The sequence below is a fragment of the Macrotis lagotis genome, chromosome 1, assembly GCF_037893015.1.
Source record: "Macrotis lagotis isolate mMagLag1 chromosome 1, bilby.v1.9.chrom.fasta, whole genome shotgun sequence".
In the NCBI taxonomy this organism is placed as follows: domain Eukaryota; kingdom Metazoa; phylum Chordata; class Mammalia; order Peramelemorphia; family Peramelidae; genus Macrotis; species Macrotis lagotis.
This window is the reverse complement of record NC_133658.1, coordinates 402,429,125-402,452,394: the sequence shown is the minus strand read 5'-3', so window position 1 is coordinate 402,452,394 and position 23,270 is coordinate 402,429,125. Positions and strand designations below refer to the sequence as shown.

At 40.8% G+C, this 23,270-nt stretch overlaps 1 protein-coding gene across 3 annotated transcripts in view; it reads right to left on the bottom strand.

The window, feature by feature from the left end:
- Positions 1–23,270, bottom strand: part of DPYSL3 (dihydropyrimidinase like 3) — a 116,157-nt gene that overhangs the window by 1,432 nt on the left and 91,455 nt on the right. For all 3 annotated transcript variants that reach the window (XM_074212666.1, XM_074212668.1, XM_074212667.1), the window contains exons 7-13: positions 17,702–17,770; positions 14,338–14,458; positions 10,189–10,345; positions 4,658–4,799; positions 3,826–3,996; positions 1,229–1,408; positions 332–494 (exon numbers count right to left, since the gene is read on the bottom strand). In XM_074212666.1, coding sequence (XP_074068767.1) covers positions 332–494; positions 1,229–1,408; positions 3,826–3,996; positions 4,658–4,799; positions 10,189–10,345; positions 14,338–14,458; positions 17,702–17,770 — 1,003 coding nt within the window. The remainder of the gene's footprint in view (positions 1–331; positions 495–1,228; positions 1,409–3,825; positions 3,997–4,657; positions 4,800–10,188; positions 10,346–14,337; positions 14,459–17,701; positions 17,771–23,270) is intronic.

The window sequence follows — 23,270 nt, the reverse complement described above, 5'->3', positions numbered from 1 at the left end:
ATCTAAAAAAAATATAAAGTGTAAATTGTAAAATAAGAGGAGTTAGACTGAAGGACTACTGTTTCTTCTGTTTCCCTAAAGAAGAAAGCAATTCCTCCCCAGACAGCATTCCCTGTTGACTTAACAACACTTTTTGGTTTTCCTCAGAAATTTTTCCCCTAAGAAATACAGACAGCAAAGTAGACACCCTTCTATTTCTTAAGACTATTATGCAGCCCAGATTTTCCAGGGCATTTATTGTTATCAAATATTACTATTGTTGTTTGGTTTGATTTTTCAATTTTCAGCCTTATATTTTCCATCTAAACCAGACACAGCAGTCCAGCCTTACCTGACAGGCTAAATCCTGACTGATGAAGATTTCTCACTGGGGGAGTCTGACGAGTGGGCGATCCCCTGGTGGAACCTGCAGGGGTGCCTCCTTTGGGAGTGGTGGTCAAGTCAAATACCGGTCCATCATACATGCCCCTCGGCACAGCGTGCATTTCAGCCATCTGCCACAATGTTGGGGGGAGTGTCATTAGTTTAAATCGACAAACAAAAAATGAGGAGTGCTTGAACTCAAGTTCACAATCTTCTCAGACCTAAGAATACAGACCAGACGTCAGCAAGTCTGGGTTTTGGGCTACTGGGTCTGGAACACTGGCCCTTCACTTTGTTTCCACTGTGGGGGTTACTGCTTTACTCTACTCCCTGGCACCTCACAGTGAACTCAGTGCTGGCATTCTTTAGCAAAGTCAAACAACAAGGCAATCCCTAGTCTAAAGGCACATGGACTCCAAGAGTCACCAAGCATGGGTATGTCCCAACTTTCCCACACTAACACCAAGGACAAATAATTTTATAATAATGACTCCAGCAAGTGAGTTACAATGGGTAGATATTTCAATCTTCTTTCCCTTCTGTTTTATTCAACTTCTAGGGATATTCTAACCCTAATGAATAAAGGGATGGCCACCAACCAATAAAAAGTCTTTTTAAAGTGCCTACCACATGGCAAGTATTAGTGAGGATACCAAATTAAAAACAAAAATCATCCTTGTCTACAATTTATTGGACCATATAACAATCTAAATTTGCAAACACTAGTATGCAACTTATTTAGGTCATAAATTTATGAGGCTAAGATCCTTCTCTTAGGAAATATCTCATCAGCCCTTGTCCACAAGTCTTTTAATTCTGAGAACCATTGACTTTTTATTATATTTGGATTTGGTTTTCTCCTTACCTTCCTCCTAGCTTTAATGCGCTTATAGACAAAGTCAGAGAAAGGACTACAGGGGATGAAGCGCCCAGCCCCCTGGGTCACATGAAGATTGCCATCCTCCATCATGATCTTGCCCTGGCAAATGACCACGAGGGGTGCTCCTCGAAGCTCCATCCCTTCAAAGATGTTGTATTCTGCAGCCTATAACAAAAGATCAAATTTTACAAAGGATAAAAAGTAAAGTAGGATCTTTGTGGACATTGTGACCTGAGGGATGGCTACACCATGAATAAAAGACAAAAGGAAAAGGCAGAATGTCCCCGACTTCTTTTAGAGGATGGACTCCTTTATAGCTGTACTTTTCTCTAAAAAAGCGAGTAATCTTCACATGAAGAAGACTAGAACAACAATAGTTAATAGGGAAACTCAAGAGAAGCAGAAAGATGCCTAAAGAATTCTCAACCTAAATGAGTTTAAGTCTCCAAGTGTGGGAGAACTATATTCCAGAGAAGTGCTAGGACACTGATTTCTAAAAAAAAAACCCAGTGAATAAAAAAGGTGTTGAAGAACTGAAGATGAGTAATTATATTATGACTTTCCAAGAAGCAGCTATGGAATGCAATTTTACAAGTTCAAGGATTTTCTCCAAAAAACAAAGGGATGAGTGATTTGTGAGCTTTTGGAAAGGAGAGCAGGGAATCACTATGAGTAAATATAAGTTCATGAAAAATATAATCATACCAGACTAGTCTCATTCCTTTTTTGATAAAATCACTACATTGATATAACAGCTAAGGTATTTGATAACTTTCTCATGATATCCTTAAAAGATGGAATGTGAAAGATGATAGTTAGGCTGGGTAAATAGGAAAACTATTTCAGAACAAAGGGCTCTGTCCTTGGTCCTGTTCTGTCCAATATGTTTATTTTTATGGGTGACTTGAAGGAATCATCAATTCTAGAGATGACTGGATATTTCTGGCCATACATCTGGGGAAAATAGCTAATATAGCAGCAGATCCAATAAATTTTCAACTGGCTGGTATTAAGGATTGAATCATTACAAGATCAAATTTAGTAGGGATAAACAAAATTCTATACTTGGATTCAAAAAAGATCAGTAGCTGAAGCACAAAATGAGGGAGCTGTGTCTTTTCCATAGTTCGTTTAATGAGGTGGCATTTTGAACAAGTAGCTAATAACCTGCAAGGTGAATGAGTTTTGCATTCACACACACACACACACACACACACACACACACACACACACACACATATACACACGCAAGAATAAAAAAGAAAATACAATAAGTGTACAGAGAAGTGTGCCCTTGACAGACAGGGAACTAGAAACCATATCATATTAGGAAATAGGAATGTTTAGCTTGGAAGAAATGATTAGGGAAGTTAGAAGAACTGTTTTTAAATATTTAAAGGTTCTCCAAATGGAAGAATGATTAGACTTTCTTTTCTGGACCCCAAAAGACAAAATCAAGAAATGGGTATTAATTTCAGAGGCAGATTTTGTTCTGACGTTAGGAAAAACCTTCCTAACAATTAGAGATGTTCTTAGAACAGAATAGTCTACCTTAGCAGGTTGTGAGCTGTCCTTCAGAGGTGCTCTTCAAGAGGAGCTGGGAATAGTGTAGGAGGGATCCACTCTTAAGTCTGCATTAAACTAATGATATGTTCTCTGAGGCTGCTTTCAACTTTCAAAACGTTAGGATTTGCAGGCTCAATTTTCAGAATTAATTTACTAACAGAATTGTACAACAATGAGACTGACTGCCTAAGAGACAGAAATTCAGGTAGCAGCTAGACAATCTTATGATATAGATTTTGGACTACTGCTTCCTGCACAGGGATGAGGAGGTGAAATGTATGAGCTTTGTTGTTTTTTGGTCATTTCAGTCCTGTATGACTCTTCATAACCTCACTCAAGGTTTTCCTGGCAAAGATGCTGGAGTAGTTTGCCATTTCCTTCTCCAGCTCATTTTACAGATTAGAAAACAGAGGCCATCAGGGTGAAGTGACCTGCCCAGGGTCATACAACGAGTAAGTGTCTGAGACCAGATTTAAACTCAAGAAGCCCAGTCTTCTGGACTCCAGACCAGACACTATCCTCTCTACCACCTTGCTGTCCCAGACAATATGAGATCATATGACTAAATAGGAGGTAGCACAGTATAGTGGAAATATGAGATTTGGAGTCAGAGCTCTGCCACTTATTGCCCATGTGGCCTTGGACAAGTCTTAGCCTGTTGGGGCTCCTCTGTAAAACAAGGGGTAGGAACTGGATTCCATAACCTCCAAGGTCTCTTCCTGCTCTAAACCTATGAGAAAATGAACCTCAAAGGTTCCTGTCAACTAAATGTTCAATAATGTGATAATTACAAAGACAGGTCATTATGTAATATAATGGGCTTGCATGTGAAATTCTTCCCCAACAAATTCTTCCAGAGGAAGAAAGTCTTGGGAAAGTAAGTTAAAGTCTCTGGGACTCAATTTTTTTCTATTCTGAAAAATTAAATAACTTCTGAGATCTCCTTTTACCTTTAATTCCTCTGGCCTCATCCTCTGCCTTCCCACAAATTCCTAGCTTGGCACAGCAAGCCTTACCGATTGATGGTTCTTGGCTGAAACAATCTTCACAGCATCCGGATCCCAAATGACCAGGTCACTGTCAGAACCCACAGATATTCTCCCCTTACGGGGGTACAAGTTGAAGATCTTGGAGGCATTGGTACTTGTCACGGCAACAAATTGATTTTCATCCATTTTCCCAGTGGCCTGTTCAAGTGAAAATGGTCATTCATCAATACATAGTCCCCTCATCCATAGCCAAGTTGGAACATGGTATCCCAGGTTCAGATGACTTCAAATGGTGTGGTCACAGAATTTCAATATACTAAGCTTCGGGATCCATTAGGGAATTACGACTGGACAATGGAAGACTGTTTCTCTCCAGTGTTTAGCAAAGCTCATTAATAACAATTAATCACTGCTGCATAATCACTTCTGACTCTTTGTGATCTCATAGACCAGGAGTAGGGAACCTTTGTTATGCCAAGGGCCATTTGGATATTTACAACATCATTTGCCTGCTATCTTTCGGGTATTAATTCACCTCTAAAATGCTCCTAGACTGACTGAGTTTCAAGTTCAGCCTGCGGTTGCTAGGGCAGTGCCAGACCAAATGGCTCGTGAGCCAGATGTTCCCCACAGTTAAATGACTTGTACAGGCACACTCAGCTAGGATGTATCTGAGGCTAAATTTAGGTCTTCCTGAATCCAGGCTAAGTGCTCTATCCACTGAGTCATCTATTTGTATCATTTAATTAATTAATGCTTCTTTGTTAGACTCACTGATCCTATCCTGAGTTGCAATTCTCAAACTTCATTCCCAGTTCAAGAGGAGGGGTCAAGTTGTCCCTCCCCCCTAGGTTCTTACCACAGCCTTATCCCAGATGACAGACATGCGCTCTTCCACCCCATTTGTGCCCTCTGGTATGGCGGTGAAATTGTCCTTCCCAATGGCCTTCTGGGCTGTGCTGAATGTGCAGTGGGCACTCCCAGCAAGATGCAGGTCCCCACTGGTGGGAGAGAAAAAAGCTTCAGGTCAGGGAAAGATGGTAGGAAAGACCTCCCAACAACTGCCCTTTCAAAAGATAGTGAAGTCCAATGGAAAAAGTGAAAGGATATGATTCAAACCCCCCTTCTCAACACTTAACTTCTTACAGAAACTTACCAAAGTTACTAAATCTCCCAAGGCCTTAGCTTTTTTGTCTGTATGATATTTCCTCTTTCATAGACAGAAATAAAAATAACAAAATCTAACATTTATATAACACTTTCCATGTGCCAGGAACTAGACCAAGGACTTTACAATAATGATAATGATATAAAGTCTAACATTTATATAGTGTTTACTAAGTGCTTTACAATAATGATGATGATAATAATATTAGTATAGTTAATATTTATACAGTATTTACTATATATACTATACAGTATTTACTATATATACTATACAGTATTTACTATATATACTATACAGTATTTACTATTTACTATGTTCAAGGCAATTGTGTTAAGTACTTTACAATTATTATATCATTTGATCCTCACAACACCTTGTGATCTAGATGAATGTGGTAGCATCTCCGTTTCCAGATGAAGAAACTGAGGTAAATAAGAGTGTAAGTGACTTGTTGAGGGACACACAACTAATATGCATTTTGAGGCAAGATTTGAACTTGGGTCTGCTAGAGACTTTCAGGGCTTCCAATGTTTGAGAAGAACCAATGGGACAAGTGGGAAGACAGTAACCTGTCTGTGTCTGACAAGGCAGATCTTGTTTCAGTGACTATACTGGGTTCATTCCTGGGGAAATTGAGAATGACAGCTCAGCATCCTACTTCACTGGACCTTCTTCTGTCACCACATGCTATGTGAAAAGGTTCCTTATTTGATCAGGAGGAACATTCAATCTATTTCTGCATTTCTAATGTGCTTAAAGTCCATTTAAATTCTTTAAAAATTGAATTTGATTCTCAAAAACTCAAGAAACATATTTCATTTTATTGTTATTATTTCTGTTCACAGAAATAACTTTCAAATGATGAATTATTTTTAAAAAGACCAAAGATATTTGTGCTACCTAATGAGGGAGGCTAGTTTGCTGCCTGGCAGCTCAAGGAACAAATCTCCTCAAGGCTTCTGAGGCCAGAACACAGATTCTAACTACAAGAAAATCCAAGGACTAAGTGAATTATTACAAACAGAGATCTTGAAAACCAAAGAGATTATGATTCAAATGTATTGATAACATCCTTAAAAGAATAGTAGAAAGTTCCATTCTCATTCATTCCAGGGATGGACCGAGCTATGTGTCCTTGGATGTGTGGCACTCTCTCTGGGCCTCAGGTTAATTTCTACACCTCTATTCTAAACTCTGGCTCTCTTACATGAAGGGTGAAACAGCTGAGTTCAAAAGTCCCTTCTGTCTCTAACTCTGCTCTGGGAAAACAAGAAAGAGCAGCAGAGTACAATACAGAATCTACAGGCACAGGACATGGTTTAAATCCCACCTGTGCAATTTTGGGCAAATCCCTTAAACCTCCAGGGGCTTCAGTCCTCACCTGCAAAATGAAAGCGATAGGCTAAATAACCTTTGAGGTCCCTTTTATCTCTAAATCTAGGAGGCTATGATTATTCTGCTGGTGGACTGCAGGTTGTGCATTAATAAACTTACCACGAGGAGGCAGCAGTGAACAACTCTAGTTATGAATGTGGCCATCAAAAATGGTCAGTGATAACCATTTAATACTGGAGTGATCCTTTACACTTACTACATTTGTGACTTAAATATGGGTCATAGTCCCAAAACTAGATCTCTTTAAGAGAAAAAAGTTGTGTGTGTATATATATATATTAAAGACAATTACATAAAATTACAATATTTTAAAGCAGATTCACAGTGAAAGGTTTGGGGTTTTAATCATTCACATAAAGATCTTTTATTTATTTTTTAATCATCCTCACTCTCTTAGAAATAGAATAGAAATATGATATAATGTAGTGGCTATGGAACTTGTCTCAAAGTGAAGGTCTGAGTTCAAGACTGATGATGATGTTTGTCCTTCATTCTCAAATAAGACCATGACATCAGGGAAGGGAAGGTCATGACAAGCACATGAATTGGATTTGAGTGAGGGGATTCTGTGCTAAATCACCAGTCTCACTTTCTCCTCCAGAGTTACCTGGTTCCAACAGCCAAATATGGATCAGGAGGCAAGTTTAAATCTCTTAATCCTTTAGGCAAATGTTAAGATTATAAACTGAAGAGAAAGTCACCACTAAATCCCACTGGTAGAAAACCCTGCAGCACAGGAATTTCCTATATCACTGAAATCAAAGGTCTAAACAATCTATGTGAGATGATCTCTCTGAGATGATACTTTCAAAAAATGCTTAGCACAACACCTCTCATATAATAAGCATCATAAAAATGCTTATTCCCTTCCCTTTTTCTTTACCAAAAGCATGATGTAGTCGAATTTCTGAAGATGTTATTGTGCAGTTGTTTCCAACTCTTTGTGACCCCATTTAGGGTTTCCATGGCAGAGATACTGCACTGGTTTGTCATTTGCTTCTCCAACTCATTTTACAGATGAGGAAACAGAGGAAAATAGGATGAAGTGACTTGCCTAGTTATTAAGTTTCTGATTTGAACTCAGGAAAAATATCCACAGCAAAGACCTTGGGTCCATTCCCAGATTTTATACTTGCTCCCTGTAAAAACTTGGGTGAGTCACTTCTCTTTTGGTGCTTCAGGGTCTTGTCCAATGAGATGGTTGGAGGGCTCTAAGGCATCCCATCTTCCAGATCTTACTTTACGATCTGTTGATTATAGGCTACTCTCAAAATTTGCACAAACCAGACAAGAGGCTGGGACTAGGTTTCTACCAGTACAGGTACTAACCTTCTCTTTGTTTCATACAGCAAAGAACGCATAGTGAAAGCAAAGCCCCCTGGCTCTGAGGAATTTGAGAGGTACCAGATACCCTTTTGGGGGACTGTTGCTTCTGCCAAGAAGGGTAATTGTTAATACACCACAACACACTACACTCCCAGGATTTGGGTGGGCCAGGTAAGCTTCCTGAGCCTTTAAAAAAACTATCAAGGGAGAAAAATTAAGGCACAGTCCCAGCTCTGTTACTAACTCTATGTATAACCTCAGGTCAGGGAGTCATTCACATTCCTGGACCTCAGTTTTCTTGTGCTAAAACAATGGAGTCGTACTAAGAAGGTCTCTGTGGTCTCCAACCTCATTGCTCTAATAGTGTGTTCTAAGGGCCCTTCTAGTTTTGATACTTTTGGGAGCTGATATTAACAGGAAAATTGAAAGCTAGGACCTAAGACTTTGGGAAAGACCCTATAACTTTCCACATGAATATTGTCTGCTTCCTAAATCCCAGAGGCTAAACATCCCTGTTAGATAAAGTCAGGTATGAGGAGAAAATGATTGTACCCAAAATTAGACAGTCCAAGTAAACTGAGGCAAGGTGCCATAAAAAAAGACTAGGAGGGAGAATAATTATGTTGCAGTCCCAACTTAGCCTCTAACTTGTTGGCAAATGATCACAGCAAGTTATTTTCCTTTATTTCTTCACCTCATCGGGAAAAGAGGGATAAACGTAGATCCTAACATCCTCATCTCTCCCCCAGCCAGATCTCAGACTCGGCCTGTGGGGAACTCGGTTTGAAAGGCAAGCTTTGGCCTTCTCTTGTCTCTGGCCTACCTTCTACAGCCCCCAGCTGCCTTCTCCCATTAGAAAGTATTGGTCCCTGAGGACAGGGACTGTCCTGCTTGTTTGTATGTATAACCTGAGTCCCATTCAGAGGGCTTGGCATCTACTTAATAAAGTAGTTATAAGGAGTCCAAATATATCATGAGCCACTCCCGGGGCTTGAAACTCTCAATATAGTGGATAATCAATCGATATCAGTTGATATTGATAAGAAAAGCACTTTGCCAAACACAAAAACCACCAAGTAAGAGCATAGAAGGCAAGAGGCACCGGAAATAGAGAAGGGCCAGGAGGATGGAAGATCTGAGTGGAAAGCCCACTCAGACATTTCCCTGGGTAGCCTCTGCCTCAGTTATTTGTGTAAAATGAGGAAAATAACAGAACCCAAAGGGCAGCTAAGCAACTCCATGGAGAGAGAGCCTGGCTTGAAGTCAGGAAGATTTATTTTCAACCCTACCTTCCAGGGCTGTCATGAGATCAAATAATAATTGTGATAAACTTTACAAATTTTAATTTGTTGTTGTCAAATTGTTTCAGTGTGTCTTTTTGTGCTCTCCTTTGGGGTTTTTTCTTGGCAAAGATAATAAAATGATTTGCCATTTCCTTTTCTCATTCATTTTATAGATGAGCAAAAGGAGGTAAACAAGGTTAAGTGACTTGCCCAAGATCACACAGCTAAAAAGTATCTGAAGCTGCATTTGAACCCAGATCTTCCTAATTCCAGGCCTGATGTTTTATCTTACTGCTCCTCCCAGCTGTCCCTACAACTTTAGGGCTAGACAAATGATGATTATAATAAAAAGCAGTATGGTACAGTGGATAGAGAGATAACTTTAGAGTCAGAAAGGATTCATATATTGTCTCAAATTCATATTACCTATATGACACTGGGCAAATCACCTAACCTCTCAATACCTCTAGGATTTATGAATTGCAAATGAACGGTCAATCTATATTGGGGCAGAGAGTGACCACATGAGGAGTCCCCCATAGCGGGATGAAATCCTCAGTTGGGATTCTGCCATCCTCGCTTCTACCCTGACCACGATACCACCTTGGAAAGCTGCACGCCAGAGATGGTTGTCCTTAGGATATGCGATCTGGTAGAGGACAAGCAGGCGCTGGTGAGTCTTTACCAACGCTTTGACAGATCTCATTATTCTTTTGGCGCCATCAATTTCAGCACAGATGAGAAACACAAAGGCCAGCCCCGGGCCTCTGCAGAATTTCTAGAATTCACAGCTTGCCCACAACTGTATCAGATCTGCCTGACAAGTCTCATTGTTCCTCAACAACCTGGGTCAGCCTCAGCATGTCTCTGCCGTGTGACACCTAGCAGTTTGAAAACATTTCCAAATTATCTCTGTTTTGCTCAGAAGTCTTCTGTGCTGGGAATGAACTCATTTGAAACTACCTTCTGCTTCCTATCCCAAGTGATGCTCTATGGTACATGAATGAAACAGCAGAGAAAGTACTGGACTTGGGAGTCAGGAGGACCCAAGTTCAAATTCTGCCTTAGACCCTGGGAAAGTCACTTAATTACATCCCAAGATAATTGTGAAGAATAAATGAGATACCACATTAAGTATGTATTTGTATACATATATACATACACCCAAATAAATTAAAATCAATAGTATTATCATTATTATTCTCAGCTGGCACCTACCTTGCCAGCAAGGAGTTCATGTAGTCCGGAGTGGTGGGATCGGGGCTCAGTGGGGGAGATGTCACAAAAGCAGCAGCTTTGGCCCAGTTCTTGCTCCAATAGTGTGTCCCATCTGTGCCAAGGCTGGCTGTTATGGGCTCCCCAAACACCACATTTCCTAGAGCATAGAAAAAGAAGAGGGAACTTGTATTAGGCAGATACTACACAGACCTGATTTATGTAATGATTTTTCCTAAGGAAGAAAGGGGTTTTTAGAAGACCTGGATTGAGCTACTGCCTCTGACCATGTTGGTTGTGGCATCCTGGGCAAGTCAGCTAAGGCAACTGTATGTAACATGAATGTGAATCACAGAAACATAAAGAGAAGACCTGGAGTCGGGAAGTTGTGGTTGTTCTTGAGTCATTACAGTTGTGTCTGACTCTCCATACCACCACCACCCCCAGGATGTTCTTGGCAGAGATACTGGAGTAATTTGCCATTTCTTTCTCCAGGTCATTATGTAAGAGGAGGAACCTGAGGCAAGCTAGGTTAAGTGACTTACCCAGGTTCACACACCTAGTAAGTGTCTGAGGCTAAATTTGAACTCAGAAGATGTCTTTGGGACTCTAGGTCCAGCACTATGGCATCACCTACCTGCCCAGAGTGAGAAACACCCAAGTTCAAAACTGGCCTCAGAGGTTTACTAGCTGTGTGACCCTGGGCATGTCACTTAATTTCTGTCAGTCTCAGTTTCCTCATATGTAAAATGGAAATAATGTTAGCACCCACTTCGCACTGTTGTTATCAAGATAAAACAATACTGCTCTTAAAGGACTATAAAAATACTAGCTGTTATTATAATTATCATATTTACTTAATCTCTGAGACCATAAGGTGCAGAGCAGGTATAAATCTACATGGGTGAAACTCATGAGAAATCCTTAACCAGTGATATCCCTGGCCTGAAAAACAATAACGACAAAGCAGCCAGAGTCAGTACATAAGGAGGATCCAAGCTCATCGACTCCCCAGAGTAAACAGCAATAACTGGGCCCTGAATTGGGGAGATATTTCCACTGCTGCCCCAAAGCCAAAGCATTCTCAATAGACAAAAGATTACCTCCAATCCTTTTTTCATTGCCTCAATCTTAGGTAAGGATTAAGTCAAGAACACTAAGTAAAACTCTGGAGGCAAGAAAAGGATTAAGTATCCCCAGAGATTGTCTCCAACTGGACCACTTGATTAGAGAGCCCCATCTGACTTTATTAGTAGGGATCCTAGTAGAAGAATAGTGAATTACAGCTGTCTAGGGGATCACTAAGGCAAAGGAATAGAGTTGTGAAACACTATCCCTGGAGAACTCAGCATCATAGAGGGATCAGAGTCACATCTGTGTCTTTGTTTCCCCAATGCTGAGCACATAGGAGATGCTTAAAGGAAAATACTCATCAAAAAAAGTAGAGATTATTGAAGAATGACTAAATAAATTATGATACATAAATACAATGGATTATTATTGTGCTATAAAGAACAATGAATATAATGAATTTAGAGAAGCATGAGAAGACTTATATGAACAAAAGCAAAGCAGGTTGAGCAAAAACCTAGAAAATAATATCTAGCATGATTGCCAATTTGTAAATGGGAAAAACCACAAGAACAAATAATTGAAACTGAATGTATTTAAATGACAATGATCAAGCCTGTTCCCAAAGAATAGAGATATGATGGAAACTAGAGATAAGATCAGACTTTTCTGGTGTGTTATCTAACTGTGCTAGATGTTTGGGGGAGTATTATTTTTTATGAGGGGATCCCTTTCTTGGAGAGAGAAATGGGAAACCTTTTCTAGTTTCCTTCAGGTTTCAATTAAAATTCCCCTTTCTGCAAGAAGCCCTCCAATCCCCCCTTAATGCTAGTACCTTCCTTAGGCTGACTATCAGCAAAGTATCCTACATACATCTTGCTTGTAGACCTCTATTTACATGATTTCCCTACTATTAGACTAGTAGTTCCTTGAAAACGGGGTATATCTTTTGTCTCTTTTTGCAGAGTTTGGCACATAATAGGTGCTTAATAAATTGTTGCTGAGTAACATCTATAACTTCTAGTTGACTATAAAAAATAAAATATATCAATAAAAATTATTTTAAAAAGGAAAAAGTATACGAGCACTGAAATCTCCCATCTCCTACCCAAACTGGTACTTTTCAATTGTATCCCCTACTTAGGATGTCAGAATTACATTTGACCCAGTCCTTTCTACTCTCATTTCTCTTTCTTCCTCATCCCATAGTTCTCCCCTCCCACCAAGAATGGCTAAGGTGCTTAAGAGCACCAGGATACTCTGATGAAACCAGATGTGTGATGTTAATCTGTCTGATGATCCAGGACCTCCCTTAAAATGTTAATTCAATAGAAAAATGCAGATGCATGAAGAGCAAAGAAGAAAGAAATGAAGGGAAGAAAACGTGTATAGATAAACAGCAAGAAGGCTACAACTGTGGAGAAGTGAAAAAAACTCATTCAGGCTCTGATAAATAGAGGCACTTAATCCTAAGGAGCCCCTCTTAGAAGCTGGGACACTCAAAGCCTTGGAAACCCAACTGCAACTCAATCAACACTGACCATGAAAACTATCAAGTCTCCTTGCTTAGGATTATCTTTTCTATTTCCCTGAGACAGAAAGGGGAACGAAAGCTTCAGGGACATAACCCCTCCTCTCTAGGTTCAGTTTTTTTCCTTAGTGAAATATGCTTTATTTCCCCTGAGATTCAATTTACTGACCATGCAAGGTCCCTATGCAAGGACCTACATTTTATGAACAAGTCACAAGTCCTTGAACCTCAATTTCCTCATGTACAAAATAAGGGATTAGATTCCCAGGTATCTGAAATCCTCTTCAGCTCTAGAGCTAGGATCCTACATCCCACAAGTGTATGCTCAGCAGAGTAAAGACTTGGGAACAATGACCAAGGATGCCAAGAAAGAGAGCAATGGAGACCTGTGGTGTGGACCTTCTTCTACATGAAGTAGCACTCGAGCAAAGACCCAAACTCTGGCTCTAAATCTTATTTCATCTTCCTAAGCAATCTTCATATGAGGCCAAAGACTCTAAGCAGCTTCTTCCCCAAGAAAGGAAGAGATCAACCCAAGGCCAAGTCTGTCCAAAAGAATAACAGTCAAAGTCAAGCCCATCAAAGCAGAGAAATACTCAGGAGAACCAGCATGTAGAAGGGGTCCCCCCAGGATGGCTTTGTGGGCATGTGTACATTTGCCTACTTCTTACTTTTCTCCAGGAAAGGAAGGGGAACAGGAAATGTTATGCTCTCTCTCCCAGGATCATGCCCTCTTGTGACCCAGGCATCAAGGAAAAACAATAAACCCTTAGTAAAACACACACACACACACACACACACACACACACACACACACACACACACTGCATGCAGTCAAGTGGGTAATACTGGAAACCCAAGGAATCTGTCAGAGCTGCCTAGACAGAAAAGATTCTCTGCCCACAAAAATGGGCCACCCACCCTTTGGGAAGCTGGGCATCAAAAGGCAGCATGGGCTATTTTTAGCAGCCCCAATCACTTACATGTGGAGTTTTGTGGACTTAGCCCAAAATGTGATATTTAAACTACTGTTTGCTTTCATAGCTTCTCCTCCACCCAAAATATTGCATTCCCAAGGACTTGCAATTGGTATTCCTCTGAAGCAGAAATCCAGGTGGATTATTCTGAAGCCATTCCCTTTCTCCTCTCTTCCATCCTTCCCTGACTTCTCTGTCCCTACAGCTCTTATAACCACTCACAGTCTTCAATCAACATCCAATAAAGTCCATTCAGCCTTTAAAGTGCCTGTTTTCTTCCAAAGCTATTGGAATAATGAGCACAGATAGTAGTGAATCACAAAGGTGATGAGGGTAAAAAAGAGGATATTAGGGAAGGACCTACATTTTATGAGCATGTCACTAAACTCCTTGGAACTCAATTTCCTCATGAACAAAATAAGGGCATTTTTGCATTCAAAGTATCTGAGGTCCTCCAGCTCAAGGGCTAAGGTCCCACGTCCACGTGTGCATGCCCAGCGGAGCAAAGACTTGGGAACCCTGACCAAGGATGCCAGGAAGAAGAACAGGAGCCTCACTAAGAGCACACTTCACCTTTCTTCCGGGCTTGAGAGATGAGGTCCGCAGCGCTCTTGCTCATGACCTTGGTGATGTAGAGAGGACAGTTGGTTTGACTGGCAATGGTGATCGCCCGAAAAACGGCCTCAGCTTCCAGCTAGAAGGAAAGGAACCCAGAAATCAGCAGGGCAAGGGACCCCCCACCCCACCCAAACTGCCAGTGCTTCCTCCTCCCAGAGTCCAGGGGCCATTCCTCATAGAGATGAGCCATCAGGAGCTATCAGAGAAAGAAGTAGTTTTTTCCAGGTGGCTCTGCTAGTTAAGTAAACATCCATGCTATGTCTGTATGTAAACAAGGTTGAAAAAAATATTACAGCTCTTATCTTCCCATCCCACTAAGTGGTGTGCCCCACCCCTCTGGAAAAACATCATCACAGTACCAGAATGTCTCTAAGAGTCAGCAAACACCAGCTGAAGCATACCATGAAACCTTGGGGTTCTCTTTGGAGGAATGGCAGGACAGGGTCAAGTCCAAGGAACTGGTCATACCATAAAATATCTTCTTTACCACCCCAGGTGAGGTCACAAACTTAGGAGAGTTGTGCATGGGATGCCCCCAAGATCAAATCCAACCCTGAAAAATCCAAAGCTGGGATTCTGGAGCACAGCTTCTAACTTTCTAATCCTTACTTGATTAACCCATTAGGTATCAGAAAGTCCTTTCATACTCATTATCTCAATAATTCCCCCCAAGTTACTGGCATACTTCCCTATCACCAACCATCTTACATTTATATCCTAACCCTTAGCTGCCCTGGCCTTCAGTCTCCTTGTCTGTAAAATGAGGGAATTGGGTTTGATAACATCAGGTCTTCTCTTTATGCTTCTGTGATTCATGTTCAAGTTACATATAATCTGGCAAAACAAGTTCAACAGCAGAAATTGGTTTTGAGTATTTTTGTCTCTGCATTTAATTGTAGGACTGTGAAATAAGCAGGTACTTAATGAACTTTTTTTATAACTGAACTGAAGCATAAGGTAGTAAAGAGTTCAGGGGACTATGGTTACAAGATCTCATATATTCTATCAGATGTGGTATCACCGTGTTGGTAGATTTTATGTAAATGTTTATTTTGCTGTAAGGGAGGAAGTGACTATTATTTTTACCTATTTTAAGGCATATATTTATTATACCTATTTTAAAATAAACCAACTTTAATTTTTAAAAAAGAATTACAGTGGGAAGATTTTGTACAAATGTCAATAAGTTTTCTGTAAATGTTTCACTTTGCATGAGGAAAGATAGAGAAGTGACTTATTTCTAAATCTATATATTTTAGGTCTATATTACATTTATTTTTAAAGTATAGCTATTTTAATAATTTTTTACCAAAAAATTATATTGGGAAGAACACAGCTTGCAGACAACATAAGCCCAAGTATCTGAGTTTGTACTCATCACAAGCTACTTTATCTCTGGGGAAGGAAGGTGACCTTGGGCTTCCAGACGACCGAGTAGATGACCCTCTGTTATCTCTCAGACCCTCTGTTATTCTCTTTGGAGCCTCTGGGTTCCAGGGCTAGAAGGCCCACTCAAGGTACAGTTTAGGTATGCTTTGAACTCAAGAGGGCCTGCCTTGTTGGCCAACAGCCCCTCCCTCTGAGCAGCTGCCTTGACCACTTCAGATCCCCATGGCCTCCACCCCTGGCCTTTGATCCCCCTCTCCCAGGGCCACGTGGATTTCCTGCACTTGGGCAACCTGACTATCTTTGGAGGGTTACATCACCCTCTCTGACTTCAGCCACAAGGACGTCCAAGGTTCTGACAGATGCTACAGCTGAAAGGCCTCTTATTAAGAAGAAGAAAGGGGGAAGGAGAGAGGGAGCCAAACCAGAGAAGGCAAAAATAGGCCCTTCGTTGAAATCCCCTGGCCCCGAGCCCATGGCAGACTCCCTCAGTGACCCTGCTGAAGGAATCTTTCTTGCAAGAACATCTCCTCGGTGGTTAGCCTTTAAAAATGATTTTGAGAATGGCGCCGATTAGCCCAAACCAACCTACCCTGTAGAATTAATCTGGCTTTGTTTCCCACAGAGTGGTGATGGACTTTACAGGCAAGAGACATCTGGCCTATAAGCCAGGGTCAAAGCTGTTAATGATTTCCAATGACAAATTCAAGTAAGAGCAAAAAGAAGGGGTCATTACAAGTATTGGAATGGGGGGACGGACAACAACTAGACACTTCTGATGGGGGGGTCCTGCCTACCATCACCAATATCAACTTAGAATCATCAAACAAGAAGGGAATTCTATTCATTTACAAGCAAGACACAGAATCAGTTCTTGTGGATCCATCCCATATTACCAGAAGACCCATCTTATGATCCCAACCTATTTACCAGGGGGCCAAACAACTCCCAGTCCTACAGGCAAGATGCCACCATGTCAAGTGAGTGCTATTCTGGAGACACTCACCCAAAGCCTTCTACTGTCCCTCTATCCCATTGCCAATCCTGAAGTTAATAATCAATATAAGATAAGGCAGTTGGGTTTTATAGGGGCATGAATGGTGTACTTAGAGTAGGAAAGAAATTAGTTCAAATTCTGTCTCCAACACTTTCTAGCTGGATAAAACAAGGTAAGTCAACCTTTCTCAGTCTCAATCCCCTCATCTTACCTCTCAGGGCTATTGGGAAGATTAAATGAGATTAAATTAAATAAAAGAGTATGTAAACCCTCAAGAACTATATGAGTGTGCACTATATTGCTTATGATGATATAAAGATTACCATTATTCCAAAGAATTACCAATTCCAGAAAGGGACAAAATCCTGATAATTCTAGTTTTGGAGGACGGAATATTTAATGATCGACTTATATAAAACCTACAGCATATTAGAGAGAAGCTGAAATAATTTCACAACCACCTATGTGTTCAAATGGAAAGCTTAAGCCAATGATTCTGGGATAGAAAAAAAATCTGAAATATAGCCACATGATGAATCCACAGCTACACTCAGTAATAAAGGAATTCAACAGTTTCTCTCCCACTGTGATTTCTAAAGGTCTATGGATTTCATTTGCCTTAACAAGATCAGATGGGAGATAGTTTCCCTCTCTTTACCAATTTTTCTCCATCTCCAAAATTAGTGTGTGCACAATGTATGTTTGAACAAATACACTGCTGCCACTGTGTGTGTGTGGAGGCAGGTATGAATGTGTGATATACACACACACACCAGGAGTGACTGTCAAACATAAATGCACCAGAAGCAGAAACAGAAAACAAGGTGCAGGATGTGAGGAAGAAAACCTGTTCCTGATAAGAGACTGTCTCCAGGGAGGGCCTGAAAAAGAAGGAACACCCAGCTTTTGTCTCTTTCCTTCATTTTGGGCACTTACCTCCTCGGGTCTACTCAGCACGTGGCCCTCAGGGCCAGTTATGCCCATTTCCAACATCCGGGTTTGCTCCTAGAGAGGGAAAAGCCAGATGTCAACCAACACAAACTAACTGCATCAGTTAAAAAGGTAGAGAATTGGGGTGGCTAGGTGGTGCAGTGGATAAAGCACCAACCCTGGAGTCAGGAGTACCTGGGTTCAAATCCGGTCTCAGACACTTAATAATTACCTAGCCATGTGGCCTTGGGCAAGCCACTTTAACCCCATTTGCCTTGCAAAAACCATAAATAAATAAATAAATAAATAAATAAATAAATGAATGAATGAAGTGGATTTGGGGGCGGCTAGGTGGCGTAGTAGATAAAGTACTGTCTCTGGAGTCAGGAGTACCTGGGTTCAAATCCGGTCTCAGACACTGAATAATTACCTAGCTGTATGGCCTTGGGCAAGCCACTTAACCCTGTTTGCCTTACAAAAAAACTTAAAAAAAAAAAGGTAGATAATTCTAGAGAATGTTTCCATCTAAAGATGGAAAAAGAAAATGGAGTCATGAGATCCCCAACCAGAATAGTTAGAGAACCACTGGGTCCAACTTCTGTCATTTTATGGATAAGGAAACTGAGGCCTATAGAGAGAGGCAACAAGAAGGTGCAGGTGGCAGAGATGAGATCTGAACCCAGAGGGGCAGTGCAGCTTAGTGGTGAGAGCTACTAACTGGGTTCAGTCCCTGTTCTAACACATCATATCTGTATGGCCTTGGACAAGACAACTGACCTTCCGCAGCCCTTAGTTTTTTCGTCTGTAAAATGAGGGAGTTAGGTCAAATGATCTCTGAGTTTCCTTCCTACTTTGGCTCTATAATCCCCTAAATCAAATCCAGTCCTTACACTCTATCTCTATCTTCTCAGGGGAGGGCTAGTCACAGAAATAATGGCACTGCTGAAATCACACCTACTTCAAGAGTGCAGGTAGGGGTGGCTAGGTGGCGCAGTGGATAGAGCACTGGCCCTGGAGTCAGGAGTACCTGGGTTCAAATCCGATCTCAGACACTTAGTAATTACCTAGCTGTGTGGCCTTGGGCAAACTGCTTAACCCCATTGCCTTGCAAAAACTAAAAAAAAAAAAAAAAAAAAAAAAAAAAGTGCAGGTGAGTGTACTCTTAAGTATGCTCGAGCACGCATTTAAAACCACAAAATAATGTAGGAATGTCCTCCAGGAAAAGGGAAACATCCTCAAGAGGAGAGTGCTTGTTTCCACTGAGTCCTTTGTTGTAAGCTAGAAAGTAGACCAGAGACACTGCTGTATTCTGAAGTTACCTGCATGAACCATCTGCTAAATAATGGCAAGAAGGACTAAAGAACTTTTCATTTCCTCCTCTGTAATTCAGTAAATATTTATGAAGCCTATCCCATTCAACCCTCCTTTTGGCTCCATCTCCTCCGGACACCAAACCCTTTCTTTACTTCCTAGCTGGCAGTTAGAGAATGCGGCGGGGGAACTATAAGAAAATAATAATGTTACTAATTAGTTTGACTTAGAACAGTCCCCCTGCTCAGATAAGCTGTGAACAGTCCATCCCACCCTCCCCAGATAAGCTGTAGGACACTTCGGAAGCCTAACAACAGTTGCACAAATAAGACAGAATCTATGTGGATGATGGAAACAGTAGACAATTGGGGGTCCAAGGACCTGGTTCAAGTCTCAGCTCTCTTATTCACTACCTTTGTAAACTTGAAGCAAGCTTCTTGCTTTTTATGAACCTCAGTTTCCTTAACTGCAAAATGAAGGGCTTGCTGAGGTCCCTTCACCTCTAAATCCTATGATTCTATAAATTATAGCCTGGTCTCTAAATTCACTAACCTCCAGAAAGAGGTTGCTGACCTAGTGGGCTGTCAAATAAGGACAGCAGTCTGGAATGTTCTGTTATAGGTCATCCTGATTAGTTTTTAGAATAATAAGTTTCATTCCAAGAATGCATAAAAACAACAAAAAGCCTGGTCGATTGTTCTAGTAGCTTACTTTGGTCATTCGGAGGTGAAAATGGAGATAACTTATACCTTTGAAGTGTTCATTTCCTCAGGAATGAAAAGGCCTTCCTTCAGGAGAAATGAGGTAATGAGAGCAAAAACAACTCTTCCAATCTACAAAAGCAGGGCTCCATTTGGATTCACCAGGCAATATTTTTCCTGTTACTCCTTCATTCTTATGAAAAAGCAAGACCAAAAATAGACTGGTGGTGAGGTTATTCAAATGTGATATGCTTACTTGTATAAGTAGTATCTAAATTATCCAATATGAGTCTTCTTTTTTGTTTTCTCTTCTTTCTCTCTTCTCTCTCTCTCTATGAAGCTGGGTCTCCCAACCTCACCCAGGCTGGTCAATACAGAAGCTTTAACATGCTCTGTTTCCCACCTTGACCCTCTCCCTATGCAGCCTGGTAGCCCCAAACTTATGGGGGCTCAAATACGGGTGCCATCATTGGTGTGGTCACACCCAATTGGTGCCTTCCACTTACCAACTGCTGCTGATGACACCTTTAAAGAGCTCTCGGCAGTCAGCTGTAGACAGGTCACAAGAGCCCAGGCTCTTAGATTCTGCTATTAATTTACAACTTTGCAACAAATTTTTGTGGAGTTTTTTTTGACTTTGTATTAAAAGGAGCCAAGTTTGTTTCTCCATCTTCATTCTTTTTACATAAGGATTTCAAAATCCCAGAGAACATCTGCTGTCTTCTGTTAGACAACAAGATCTCTCATAGCCAAGGCTAAATTTAATAAAGACTAGAAATTCCTCCAAATGGAAAAATGCCCTCAAGCGTTTCTTGTTTGCAAGGAAGCAATAGGCCCCAAAACCCTTTGGCATCAAGAATCACAGGCTCACTGTCTTAGCAGAAAAGACAAAGGGGGGGGGGTCTTTGAAAAGGTCACCATATACTTTCAAAGTAGCAAATTAATTTTTTTTTTTAGATTTTTGCAAGGCAGTGGGGTTAAGTGGCTTGCCCAAGGCCACACAGCTAGGTAATTATTAAGTGTCTGAGGCCAGATTTGAACTCAGGTCCTCCTGACTCCAGGGCCAGCACACTATCCACTGCACCACCTAGCCACCCCACAAAGATTTAAATTTGATGAAGAATTCAAAGACTACCAGGTCTGACTGCCTCATTGTACAGTTGAGGAAACTGTGGCTAGAACAGAGAGGTTAAATAACTTACCCAAGATCACACAGCTAAGAAGTTACTTAGAATAGCAGTGGACACCAGAACCTCAAAGAACAGGACCTTATTCATGATCCCATTCTGGCTTCTCAACATAAGTCAAGAAGCATCCATTTTAGGTCTAAAGAGAATTCTGATAAAGAAGCTTTGGCACTCAAAGAAGGGTCTTTGACACTCAAAAGATATGTTTCTCTTTTTTTTTCTTTCTGTGTTTCTACCTCCCATCTTTCTTCTTTTTCTAGGAAACTAAATCTCCCAATCTCACGCAGACTGGATTTGTATCATCCCCTCACTGATTCCATTCTATCTAATGTTGCTGAGAATTCTCCTTTTCAGCCCCAGGAAGATGCTGACAGTTTCCCAAACACCACTACTTGTCCCCCGTGGTCCTAAGAATGCTGAAGGGACAAGCTATTCCTTCGTTTTCTGTGCCTTTAGTGAAACATCAGAATAGGATTTAACAATGGTTAAATGTTCATTGGATAATAAAGCAATCAATCATTGCGCATTAACTTAAGAGCCCCTAGAACTGTGGGAAACACATAGATTTATAAGACTTATTAGATTCAATAACCTATGAAGCCCTTTCTAGATCTATCTTTATATTCCTAATATAAATCATGTCTTTCTATGATACTGTAAGATTTAGGAAATACTTTTCTCACAAATTGCCCCATTTAACTTGGAGGGCAAATAGTTGAATAAGGGGGTTTGCCCAAGGTCGCATAGCTAGTAGTTTGTGTCAAAGCTGATATTTCAAGGTGGGATGCAAATTTCTCATTTCCAATTCAGCATGATACCCCAGATCCCATGCTAAACAGTGACATGGGGAGACCACTGCTGGAATAATCCTCCCTGACAAACCAAGTTGGTGCCAGAGAGCTGGAGGGAAGGTCTTGGGGAAGACCTTCACCCTATTGAAACCACTCCAAGTCCTGATGGATCTAAGCACATTCTTACCTCCACTTTGGTGGACATCTTCACCACACCTAGGAAAACTTTGAGAAAAAGAGCTAGGTGGTACAGTGCTAAGAGAACCAGGTTTGGAGTTAGAAAGACCTGAGTTCAAATGTGATCACAGATACTAACTAACTGTATGAACCTGGGCAAATCACTTAACTCCTGATTGCCTCAGTTTCCTCATCTGTAAAACAGGGGAAATAATGGCACTTCCCTCCAAGGGTTATGAGGGGGGGGAAATAAAATAATGTTTGTAAAGAAATGTGCATACCTTAAAAAAACATAAAAAATGTTGTTTATGATTATCATTAATTATGATTGTTGCCATATGTCCAAATGGTTGATGGAATAGGTTTTTGTTGAGATATCTAATCAAACACATTCTGAGAAATAGCACATCTAGCAGAAAAATCAATGATTTGTAGTCAAGAGACTAAGCCCAAATTCATGCTCTGTCACTTAATAGGTTGTGTTGATATCAGGAAAGGAATAGAACTTGTGCAAGGATAACTAGAAGGGAAACAAGAGGCCATCCAGCTGGATGCTTATCTGCCATAAAGGCCTCCCCTACAACTACCCTGGTCAGTCCCCCACTAACGTCCAAGCCCGTGATGAGGAGGAACGTCCTCCTTCGGGAGGTGGTTAATATCTGCTTACTTAGCTCCCCCAAACCTCCTTTTCCTCCATGGGGAAATCCTTCAAAATCTGTCCACTCCTCCGAGGCTCAATTTCCTCATCTCTGTAAAATGTGGAAATGCCTATCTCCTCACTACCATCTAGCTCATAAAAAAACACTTAAGAGCACTATAGATAGGAGAATGGTTGTTTTATAACACAAGAGCTGACCCTTCTGTTCTATTCCCTTCCTTCTGGGAATCTCCATTGCCAGATCCGTGGAAACCAGGCCAGTTCCTTTGCATGATGCATCTACTTATCAGACCCATGCTGCAAGTAGATAATGCTTCCTTACAAATGAACTGCTTGGGCTTTGGGGCCTAACTTTCATCACTCTTAGGACAGGACATTCAGTATACTAGGAAATCAATGGAATTTCTCCAATCCATCTTGAAAATGCATTCTTTCATCATTTCAAGGTAGTAAGTTTCATAGTCCCCAAACAGGTTCAAAATTAAAAATAAATAAATAATTCATTTCCCTTTTTCCACTCTGGAGTAAATCCTGCTCCAAAAAGGATTTCCTTTTAGGATAATGACTCTTGAACATCTGGATCTTGTTTTCACGTTAGGAAAAAATCACCAGTAACGTTTGGAAAAGCAACATGGTGCTGTGGAAAGAGCAATGCACTGAGAGTCAAATGATCTGGGTTTAAACCCATGTTGCTGTTGTTAAACCCTATTGTGGTTCAGTAGTTTCAGTCAGGTCCTCCATGACTGATCT